At 50.5% G+C, this 10,953-nt stretch overlaps 2 protein-coding genes across 4 annotated transcripts in view; both read right to left on the reverse strand.

The window, feature by feature from the left end:
- RRP7A (ribosomal RNA processing 7 homolog A) overlaps positions 1-2,314 on the reverse strand; it is a 10,411-nt gene extending 8,097 nt beyond the window's left edge. Inside the window, 2 exon segments of the mRNA XM_017894090.1 lie at positions 6-148; positions 1,713-2,314. Of these exon segments, the coding sequence (XP_017749579.1) occupies positions 6-148; positions 1,713-1,785 (216 nt within the window). The 5' untranslated portion in view covers positions 1,786-2,314.
- Positions 2,315-3,502: 1,188 nt separating this feature from the next.
- POLDIP3 (DNA polymerase delta interacting protein 3) overlaps positions 3,503-10,953 on the reverse strand; it is a 34,329-nt gene continuing 26,878 nt past the window's right edge. For 2 of the 3 annotated variants that reach the window (XM_017894096.1, XM_017894094.1), the window contains 2 exons: positions 7,590-7,656; positions 3,503-5,752 (listed from right to left, as the gene is read on the reverse strand). In XM_017894096.1, the coding sequence (XP_017749585.1) occupies positions 5,575-5,752; positions 7,590-7,656 (245 nt within the window). In that variant the 3' untranslated portion in view covers positions 3,503-5,574. The remainder of the gene's footprint in view (positions 5,753-7,589; positions 7,657-10,953) is intronic. The other variant, XM_017894095.1, reaches the window with a different exon arrangement.

The following is a 10,953-nucleotide window of genomic DNA, read 5'->3' on the forward strand; positions in this document are numbered from 1 at the left end:
CTCACCTCTGTGCAGTATGGGGGCACATTGAGGACAAAAAGAGTCCTCTTCTGAGGCCAGATGGACTTGGTGCCTTGTCGAACGCCGTGTGCTCTCACATAGAGGTAGTGACAAGCCTGCTGCTTTTCGGAGAACTTGATTGGAATAGCTGGAAAGGAAATGGGAGGGGAGGGATGGCCAGGCTACCCTGAGCTGAGGCCAGCAAGACATTCACACAACTTCCTTTCTCCACATCCCTGTCTAGTCCTATCTGCTCATCGATCCATCCATCCCTTCACCAACCCCCCCAACCCTACCCTTTGGCAAAGCCTGTGCGGGTTCTAAGAGTCTGCCCAGGAGGGCCTCCCAAGGTGGTGCAGGGAGAGAGAAGATAAATGGGAAATGATTACAGATGGGGGCGCAATGAAAGGGAAGCTCAAACCCTGCGGCTCTTGGAGTGAACACCCAAATCCTAACTGTGGCTGCAAGCTCTGAGACCCTGCCTGCCACTGTGGCCTCTTCTCGTACCATCTTCCCCCACCACCTTGGATTCTCCCTGTTCCCCTGGGTACACCAGGGCCTCACACACGCTGGCCTCTCTACCGGGTGCATCACCCTCTTCCCTCCTGCTAACCTTCAGGTTTAGCTCAAACCTGGCTTCCTCAAGAGAGCCTTAGCATCATCCCCAGCCCCTCCTGCCAGGTCAGATCCCACTGCCTGTGCCTTCACAGCTTCTCTTAACAGTCTGTAGGCTATACTGATGAGATTCTTTGCTTAATCACTGCCACACCCATGACTGTAATCTCATAAAGCTAGGAACTGCTTCTATTTTTCTCACACCTCCGTCAGACTACCGGTTGGCGTAGAGCTGCGGTCCCGGAACTCAGCAAGCTCAGTTGCAATAACGGAGAAGACAATTACCAAGGAAGCATACAGCAAGCTTGTATCAATTATGAGAGAAACATTCCAGGGTCATGGGCTGGCAGAGGCCTTCTTTCCATCGGCTGTCAGGGATGGCCTCTTTGAGGGAGCAACATTAAAGCTCAGACCAGAGACGCCGCTGTGCAACAGACTGGCACAGCACGTGCAGAACCCACAGAGGGAAAAGCATGTTGCCTCAGATGAACAGAAAGAGCTTTAGGTCAGCACCAGCCGGACCACGTGGCCCACACAGGTTAAGAAGTCTGCTTTTTGTTTTAGAAGCTACCTGATAAAGCCACTGGAGGGAATGCAGTGGGTGTGGGGCCTATCGTGGGCGTGTGAGACATGATCTAATTTAAATGGCCTTAAAAAGAATATTCTAGCACGTGGGTGGAGAACAGAAGTAGCGGCAAGATGAGAAGGAGGAGGGCAACCAAGTAGGAGGGCCCGTAACAGCCCAGGTAAGAGCTTTTGGGGGCTGGACTAGGAGCAGAGACGATAAGAAGGGGATGGGCTCACCTGGATGAGCGGGTGTGGACGGAAATGGGTTTGCCCTGGGTGAGAGGTGCACAGAGGTGGGCTCACCCAAGGGAAGCGTGGACGAAGATGGGCTCGCCCCGGTAGAATGGGAAGACAGAAGGGCGCCTCCTGCGTCCTCGGAGCCTCACAACCTCCCGAGCCTGGGGCCAGAGGCCGCCGGGGCTCACACCCAACCGTGCGGCCGCTCCTGGGGACTCTCGGCCGCCGCCAACCCCCAAACACCTCCTGGCGATGCCTGACCGCCCCCGGTCTCGCCTCCCGGAGCCCCTCACCTGCGTATCCCGGTGGGCTCGGGATACGGTCGTCCAGTTCCCGCGCCGGCCGCTTCCTCCTGCGCGCCACCATCCTACCGCCCGGGAGCGCGGGGAACGCCAGAAGTTGTGGTTCGGCGCAGGCGCGAGCGCGTTTCCGTGGCGTCTGTCCCGCCCCCTAGCTCCAGGCCCGCCTCTCCGGCCCCGCCCGCCAGGGTCCAACCTTCATCAGCTGAGTCAAATCAGCGCGCAAAGTGGGAGGGAATGTCAGCGTTGACCCCGGCCAGTCACGAGGGCGAACTCAGCTTTCCACTCATGCATTCACACATTGAATAGGCACTGTGAGAGAAATCCACGATGGCTGCTAGGTTTTCAGTCTGGCCAACTAAGAGGATGGTGTCGCCATTGACTGAGAACGGGAGACTGCAGGAGAGGGGCCAGCTTGGGGAAAATCGAGTGGATCAGTTCTCTGTGGGCCATGGTGAGACGCCCATTAGGCCTCTCAGGGGAGATGTCAGGTGGGCAGTTACATGTGAGACTCAGTAGTCAACTTTTGTTTTCCTGCAGTCTCACTCTGTTGCCCAGGCTGGAGTACAGTGGCATGATCACAGCTCACTGCTACCTCTGCCTCCTGGGTGCAAATGATCCTCCACTTTAGCCTCCTGAGTAGCTGAGGTCATTTTTCGTTTTTTCTTTTTGTTTTTTGTTTTGTAGAGATAGGGCTTCACTCTATTGCCCAAGCTGGTCTCGAACTCCTTACGCTCAAGTAATCTTCCTGCCTCTGGGTCCCAAAGTGCTGGGACTACAGGCATAAGCCACCATGCCCAGCAGAAAGTCAATTTTTTTTTTCTTTTGAGAGTCTCGCTCTGTTGCCCAGGCTGGAGTGCAGTGGCATGATTTCACCTCACTGCAACCTCCACCTCTCGGGTTTAAGTGATTCTCCTGCCTCAGCCCCCCAGTAGCTGGGATTACAGGTGCCCACCACCATGCCCCTCTAATTTTTGTAATTTTTAGTACGGAAGGGGTTTTACCATGTTGGTCAGGCTGGTCTCAAAACTCCTGACCTCATGTGATCCGCCTGCCTCGGCCTTGCAAACTGCTGGGATTACAGGAGTGAGTGAACGTGCTGGCCCCAATAGGCAACTTTTAATGTGGTGTGTCAAGGCTCCCAGAGAATGTTCCACGCACATAAAATGGGGAAGTGACAGTCTTTGAACGGCTAGGCCCAGAAACGGCAGTCACATCTGGTCAAAGTAGTAACAGAGCACACTTGGGTTCAGGATGGGCATGGGACCCCATCTTCTGAAGAAAGGAGTATCAAATAATTTGCATCCCTGGAGGGGAGCAGTGGCTCATGCCTGTAACCCCAACACTTTGAGAGGCTGAAGCAGGAGGATCACTTGGGCCCAGGAGTTAAAGACCATCCTAGGTATCACATCAAGAACCTATTTTTTAAATAATTAAGTTGCACTCCAAATGTTGAAATCCCTGAAGATCAAAACCCTTGACTGAGCGTGGTGGCTCACGCCTGTAATTCCAACTTTCGGAGGCTGAGGCAGGCAGACCACCTGAGGTCAGGAGTTCAAGACCAGCCTGTGCAACATGGTGAAACCCCATCTCTACAAAAATTAGCCAGGCATGGTGATGCACGCCTGTAGTCCCAGCTAATTGGGAGGCTGAGGTGGGGGGATTATTTGAGTCTGGCTGCGGAGGTTGCAGTGAGCCAAGATAGTGCCCCTGCACTTCAGCCTGGGCAATAAAGTGAGACTTTGTCTCAAAAAAAAAAAAAAAAAAAAAAGATAACTCAATGGTAGGAATAACAAATGTTTATTCAGAAATGGATAATACATAATCACCCTTCATCCCTTAATGCCTCTTCCTCTCCTTCTGCACAGGAGACACAGACGGGTAACACAGGGGCATGGGAAATGAAGGAGGACACAGGACTAGCCCACCACCTTCTCTTCCTGGTCTCCCAAGATTACTGCTTATAGAGTGGAGGAGGCAAACAGGTCCCCTCAGTGTACCAGATGGTCACCAACAGCACCGGCTCCAGACGGCCACGTGGCTGCAGCTGGACTCAATCAAACTGTGACAACCAGAAGATCCCTGCTTTGGGATCAGAGGGAGGGTAAAGCCATGCAGGCAGGATATTTACCGTCCCTACCCTAAGCAGAGTCCAAGCACTGAGTCCCCTGTTCCCAGTACCTGAAAAACCAGGTCCTACTGCCTTCTGGATGCTCTCTTGGGCCAGGAAGGGTAAAGTGTGGGAGGAATGTCTTCCAGCTGCTAACGAGAAGTCTGCACCCACTTAAAGGGGTTAAGAGAATAAAAAGCAGCATTCTTTAAAGAACTGGAAGTGGAGCACCACCGGGCCCCTTCCTTGGACTATCCCGGCCTGGGCAGCCTCAGAGTCTACAGACTGAAGCTGAGTTCAAACCCTGGGTCCTTCCTGCCTGAAAGACTGACCTCTGGAAACATGAGTCTCTGGGTTTCTCTTCACTGGGTTAGCCTCAAGCAAGTCTCGGGAACTCTTGAGAATCTCTGGCATGCGCCTTTCCCAGCACTTGCTACTGATTTTACAGAGCTCCCAGAACTGTGCTCCCCAATTGGTTCCAGCTCTGCTAGCCTGGATTCCCTTCATTCCCAGCAAACCAGCAGGGGACCACTCAGTGACACCAGGGGCAACACTGGCCTGGTCATTCAGGGACTGCCCCGGGGCTCTATGGTTTTATCCCAACTGCCTGTGCTGGGGAAACAGCTTGCCTGGTAGAGCTGCCCTGCTCCCTTGACTCCTCCTCTGCCAAGGCAGGAAAATAACCCTCTGGTCATGGATGGATGGGTCACTCACGTAAGTGGGAACAAACAGTGCCCCTTGGTGGCAGCTGGATATATGCCTCCAGGCACTCCTGACCACTGTCCTGTAGACAACTTAGGCCAGAAATGGAGAGTCAGGAGCAAACCGACCTCTTCCATTCAAATAAGCTCCAAACCCACAGCATTGCAGAATGGGAGGTTGAACCTTTGAAGGGCCCAACCGGAGGAGAGCTGGCAGCTGCACAAAACCAGGGTGTGATGAGTGCCAGGCGAGGTGAGAACCGGGAGGGCTCACAACACAACCCTCTCCTAGCAGAGACACCCAGAAAGGAAAGAGAGCTGGGGTGGGGCATTCAGCACAACTCAAGGAAAAAGGAAAGGTGAACTCTGGAGAACTTCCTCTGGGCAGAGACAGGACGGGCCTCCAAGCCAAGAGCTTGGACAGACTCTTCCCAGCGGTGCAGCCCCATCCTGCCCTTGCCATTAGTGAGGCCTGGAGCCACTGGGGAGAGGACAAGAGGCCTGAGACCCGCTCCCCGCCCAGGCACCTCCACTGACCAGGCAGAGGAGCGGCACAGCTCTCAGGCCGACCTGGCTCCCATCAGGATACCAGCGTTTTCCATCCCCTCCGTTGTCTGAAAAGCTTAATACACACAAAGGACAGGCAGCCCGTCGGCCCCTGGAAAAAGCAGGGTCCTTCAGACAGCCCCCGCCCTGCATCCCATGGGGCCACAGGAAAGCCACCCAGAGAATTCAGTGTACCATTTCCAGATAAGAAATCAGCTTGGGGCTGAGGCTGGCGGAGGCACACTGAAAAACACAAGCCTACCTTGGTGATGAGATGGAGAAGAAACATACGACAGGAAACGTGAACGTACAGAGAAGAGCACATGGCAGAACGCAACACAGAAAGGCGGGTCCCATCCAGTGAGGAAGCTCTTTACCCCTGCTGACCCTTCCCACAATCAGGGGTCTCCAGTCCGACGGCCCATTGGTCATAAGCTTTGCCTTGGGGAAACAGAGCCACCCTCCTCTGCCCCCACTTCCGGCTGCCTCACTCCCCTGCTCAAAGCTTGATTTTGAATTCTGTGGGCTGCGTAGTCACAGAGACCCCTGAGGACTTGAAGAGTGCCTTCAGGATGGTGTCAGGGTCCACTTCGGCAGGGGGGTTGGAGGAGGAGGCAGAGTTCACCCTGCGAGGCAGCTCACTCTCCTTTTTCACTGACGGGCTGTCACTCAGCCGCCTGTGGAGAGCAGAGAAGGGTCAAAAATTCTAGCCAGTATTCCTTAGATGGGGAGGGACCCACCACTTACTGGGTATATGTCATGGGCTAGGCACTGGGTGTAGCGCTTTCCATACCCCTTCATCTCATTCCATCTTGCAGCAAACTCAATCACAGCTCACAGCAGCCGTGATCTCCCGGGCTCAAGCAGTTCTCCTGCCTCAGCCCCCGAGGAGCTAGGACTATAGGCGTGTACCACCATGCCTGGCTAATTTTTAAAAATTACTTGTAGAGACCAGGTCTCGCTATGTGGCCCAGGCTGCATTTTTTTTTTTTTTTTTTTTTTTGAGGCGGAGTCTCGCCCTGTCGCCCAGGCTGGAGTACAGTGGCCGGATCTCAGCTCACTGCAAGCTCCACCTCCCGGGTTCACGCCATTCTCCTGCCTCAGCCTCCCGAGTAGCTGGGACTACAGGTACCCGCCACCTCGCCCGGCTAGTTTTTTGTATTTTTTAGTAGCGACGGGGTTTCACCGTGTTAGCCAGGATGGTCTCGATCTCCTGACCTCGTGATCCGCCCGTCTCGGCCTCCCAAAGTGCTGGGATTACAGGCTTGAGCCACCGCGCCCGGCCAGGCTGCATTTTTCTTATTTACTGATGAGAAAATGGAGACGCAGGCAGTGCTGTATGTTCTAGGGTTTTGTGGGGTTTTTTTGAGACAGAGTCTTACTCTGCAACCCAGCCTGAAGTACAGTGGCATGATGATGGCTCACTACAGTCTCGATCTTCCAGGCTCAAGCAATCCTCCCACCCCAGCCTCCCAAGTAACTGTGACTGTAGGTACATGCCACCACACCTGGCTAATTGGGGTTTTAAGTTTAGGAAACACTGCATGTTCCTTCTGGATGGTAGTGTACATTAGCATAGCATACAATCTGAGAAGCCCAAAAGTGAAACAGATTTAACTCTGTTTAGCCCAGTGGTTCCCAAACTTATTAGGTCACAAAACCCTAAGAAATATTTCTTATTCCCAGTACACAGGTCAAGAACTTATCCAAATCACGTAATTCATTACCCAGGGTTCAAATCCTAGTCTTTTTCAATCTCAAAGTCTATTTCAGGCCTGCCCCACACTATCCCACTCACCCTGGCAAGTCAAACCTCTTCCCTGGTATCTGCTTCCTTATCTAGAATGTGAAGTCCTCACAGTCTCAACATTTTATGCATCTCAGGCTTCAAAACATCCCTCAGTCCTGGGCCAGACACGTATACTCAGCTGTGTGTAACAAAAGCCTTCAATGGCTTCCCATTGTACTTAAAACCAAATCCAGCTGGGCGTCATGGTGTGCACCTGTAGTCCCAGGTCCTCAGGAGGCTGAGACAAGAGGGTTGACCCCAGGAGTTTGAAACCAACCTGGGCAACACAGTGGGACTCTCAAAATAACAACAACAACAACAACAACAACAACAAAAAACCTAATTGGGGAACAAAATGAAGGGTAGCATCTGGCACTGTCTCCATCAGAGCCAATCATGAGGTGGAGTTCTGTGTTCCCAGAAGGATGATGATGCACACAGCTGGGAGACCCAGGCAGCCTCCCTCCACCTTCCCCTCAGATGTTTCTAAATCAGAAGGCTGAGAGCGAGATCATAATGCTGGCCCCTGTAGGGTCAACCCCTGGGGAAACGACAAAGCACACCATTCTGGTTGAGTTCAAGCATTTGAAACCACCAGCTGCCATCAGAACACAGGAAACGGGACGGGGGGATGAAGGGGAGCTGTGATGCAGGCAGTTTACCCATTAGAATACAAAGAGATGGACGGAGCTCCCTCTCCCCAGCACCCCGCCTTTGGAACTCACAGCAGGATGGGCTGGTCTGAGGTGATAACGTTCCCATTCATGTGAAGGTTGCACTTCATCGGCTGCCCTGAAAAACCAGAGAAAGACAAAGGCTCTGCTATGAGACCTCAGCTCCTCACACAAGAGGACACGGGCTGTACCTCCATTATCAATGGTCAGAACACCCACCACGGCAGTTCTGGCTCCACAGACGGAGACCTGGCTGCTAGGTTCCAATCAAGCCAGACACTAGGAAAATCCCAAGGCGTGAGAAAACCTCAGCAATGGAGCACCAAGAGGCAAAGTGGCCACAAACCTTGCTTCATACAGGAGGAGATGAGTGGAAGTGAAGGAGAAACCAGACTCAATGTGAAGCCATCCAAGTAGTAAGGGAAAAGGTTTATGCTATCAGATTTAGTGAAAAGATGATCAAAAGCATTCGTACAGGCTTCTACTCTGTCTACAAAGGATGAAGCACTAGGAAAACCACACTCCCACTGTATACAAAGCACAGCGTGTGTAATGGTAATAGCACAAAAAAGAGGAAGAAGGAACAAGGCCATTTGGGAGTAACATTTCCATATCTTACTCGAGTTAAGTTAGTGAATACATCATGAAAGGAATTAAAATATTAGGGAAAAAATGTGAAAGGAAAGCCACTGAAGACGAACAAAAAACTAAAATGTGGTCAGGCACGGTGGCTCACGACTGTAATCCCAGCACTTTGGGAGGCCAAGGCGGGCGGATCACTAGGTCAGGAGATCGAGACCATCCTGGCTAACACAGTGAAACCCCGTCTCTACTAAAAATACAAAAAATTTGCCAAGCATGGTGGCGGGAGCCTGTAGTCCTGGCTACTCGGGAGGCTGAGGCAGGAGAATGGCGTGAACTCGGGAGGCGGAGCCTGCAGTGAGCAGAGACCGCGCGCCACTGCACTTCAGCCCGGGCAACAGAGCGAGACTCTGTCTCAAACAAACAAACAAACAAAAAGTAAAATGGAAGAAATAAACCTAATTATCAATATTAAATATGAATGGATTAAATAATCCAATCCAAAGACAGATTGTCAGATTGAATTAAAATAAAAAATAATCAGTAAGAGCTAACTATACGCTCTCTACAGGAGACAGATTTTTCTTTCTTTTTTTTTGAGATGGAGTTTCGCTCTTATTGCCCAGGCTGGAGAGCAGTGGCACGATCTCAGCTCACGGCAACCTCCACCTCCCAGGTTCAGGGGATTCTCCTGCCTCAGCCTCCCGAGTAGCTGGGATTACAGGCGTGTACCACCATGCCTGGCTAATTTTGCAAAGTAGAGATGGAGTTTCCTCATATTGGTCAAGCTGGTCTTGAACTCCCAATCAGGTGATTCTCCTGGCTCAGCCTCCCAAAGTGCTGGGATTACAGGCGTGAGACACTACGCCCAGCCTAGGAAACACATTTTTACAGTCGATGAGAGAGAAAGATTATAGGCATGGTAACTCATGCCTGTAATCCCAGCACTTTGCAAGGCTGAGATGGGCAGATCACTTGAAGCCAGGAGATTGAGAGCAGCCTGGCCCACATGGCAGAAACCCCATTTCTACTAAAAGTACTAAAAATTAGCCGGGTGTGGTGGTGGGCGCCTGTAGTCTCAGCCACTCAGGAGGCTAAGGCACAAGAATCGCTTGAACCCGGGAGGCAGACGTTGCAGTGAGCCAAGATCACACCCCTGCATTCCAGCCTGGGTGACAGAGCGAGACTCCATCTCAAAAAAAAAAAAGAGTGAACAAAGATATATTACCCAAATACCAACCCTGGGAAAGCTGGTCTTTTCCTTATCAGCTATTAGTAATATAAAATGAAATAGACTTTAAAACAACAAAAAAAAAGTTACTAGAGGTAAAGAGGGATTTAAATTTAATTAAAGGGTCAATTCATCAGGAAGAATACAATCAAACATATATGTAAGTAACAACAGAGCCTCAAATACATAAAATAAAAATACACAGAAGTGAAAGGAACAGACAAACAGTAATAAAGATCTCACCGGGCGCAGTGGCTCACGCCTCTAATCCCAGCACTTTGGAAGGCCTAGGCGGATGGATCATTTGAGGTCAGGACTTTGAAACCAGCCTGGCCAACATGGTAAAAACCCCATCTCTACTAAAAATACAAAAATTAGCTGGGCGTGACAGTGGGCACCTGTAATCCCAGCTACTTGGGAGGCTGAGACAGGAGAACTGCTTGAACCCAGAAGGCAGAGGTAGCTGTGAGTCAAGATCATGCCACTGCACTCCAGACTGGGTGACAGAGGGAGACTCCGTCTCAAAAAAACAAAACAAAACACTCCATATTTCACTTTCAATACTAGATAGAACCGGGCAGATCAACAATGAAACAACACTTGAACAACATGACAAAGCAACTAGACATAATAGACATGTACAGAACACTCCACCCAACAACAAGAAAATACCTATTCTCCTTAAACACTCAAAGAAGAAAAGAAAATCTGGAAAATTCATGAATATATGGAAATTGAAACAATCCTAAATAACCAATGGGTCAAAGGAGAAATCACAAGGGAAATCAGAAAATAATTCAAGATGAATGAAAATGAAGGCATGATATGGAATGCAGTTAAAGCAATGCTTAGAATATATAGCTGTAAATGCACATACAGTCATGTATCATTTAACCATGGGAATACATTCCAGAGTGCAGTGGCATGATCACAGCTCACTACAGCCTCAACTTTCCAGGCTCAGGTGATCCTCCCACCTCAGCCTCCCCAGCATCTGGGACTACAGGCACATGCCACCATGCCCAGCTAATTTATTTTTTGAGACAGGGTCTTGCCACATTGCACAGGTTGGTCTCAAGTTTCTAGGCTCAAGTGATCCTTCTGCCTCAGCCTCCCAAAGTGCTGGAATTACAGGCTTGAGCCACCACACCTGGCTGTACAGCATGTTACTCTACTGAGTAGAGTAGGCAACTGTATTTGTACATCTAAACATAGAAAAAATACAGTAAAAATATGGTATTATAATGTTATGGGCCCACTGTCATATATGTGGTCTGCTGTTAACCAAAAAGTCCTTATACAGCATATGAATACATTAACAAGCAGAGTAAAAAAACCTACAGAATGGGAGAAAGTATTGGTAAATCACTTATCTGATAAGGGACTTAAGAATATGTAAAGTACTTTTACAACTCAATAATAAAAAAGAAACCTAAAAGGCAGACAAAGATTCTGTACTGGCATTTCTCCAAAGAAGATAGCCGGGCACAGTGGCTCATGCCTATAATCCTAGCACTTTGGGAGGCCAAGGTGGGCAGATCACCTGAGGTCAGGAGTTTGAGACCAGCCTGGCCAACATGGTGAAACCCCATCTCTACTAAA

Source organism: Rhinopithecus bieti, unplaced genomic scaffold (genome assembly GCF_001698545.2).
Source record: "Rhinopithecus bieti isolate Rb0 unplaced genomic scaffold, ASM169854v2 scaffold_25304, whole genome shotgun sequence".
NCBI lineage: Eukaryota > Metazoa > Chordata > Mammalia > Primates > Cercopithecidae > Rhinopithecus > Rhinopithecus bieti.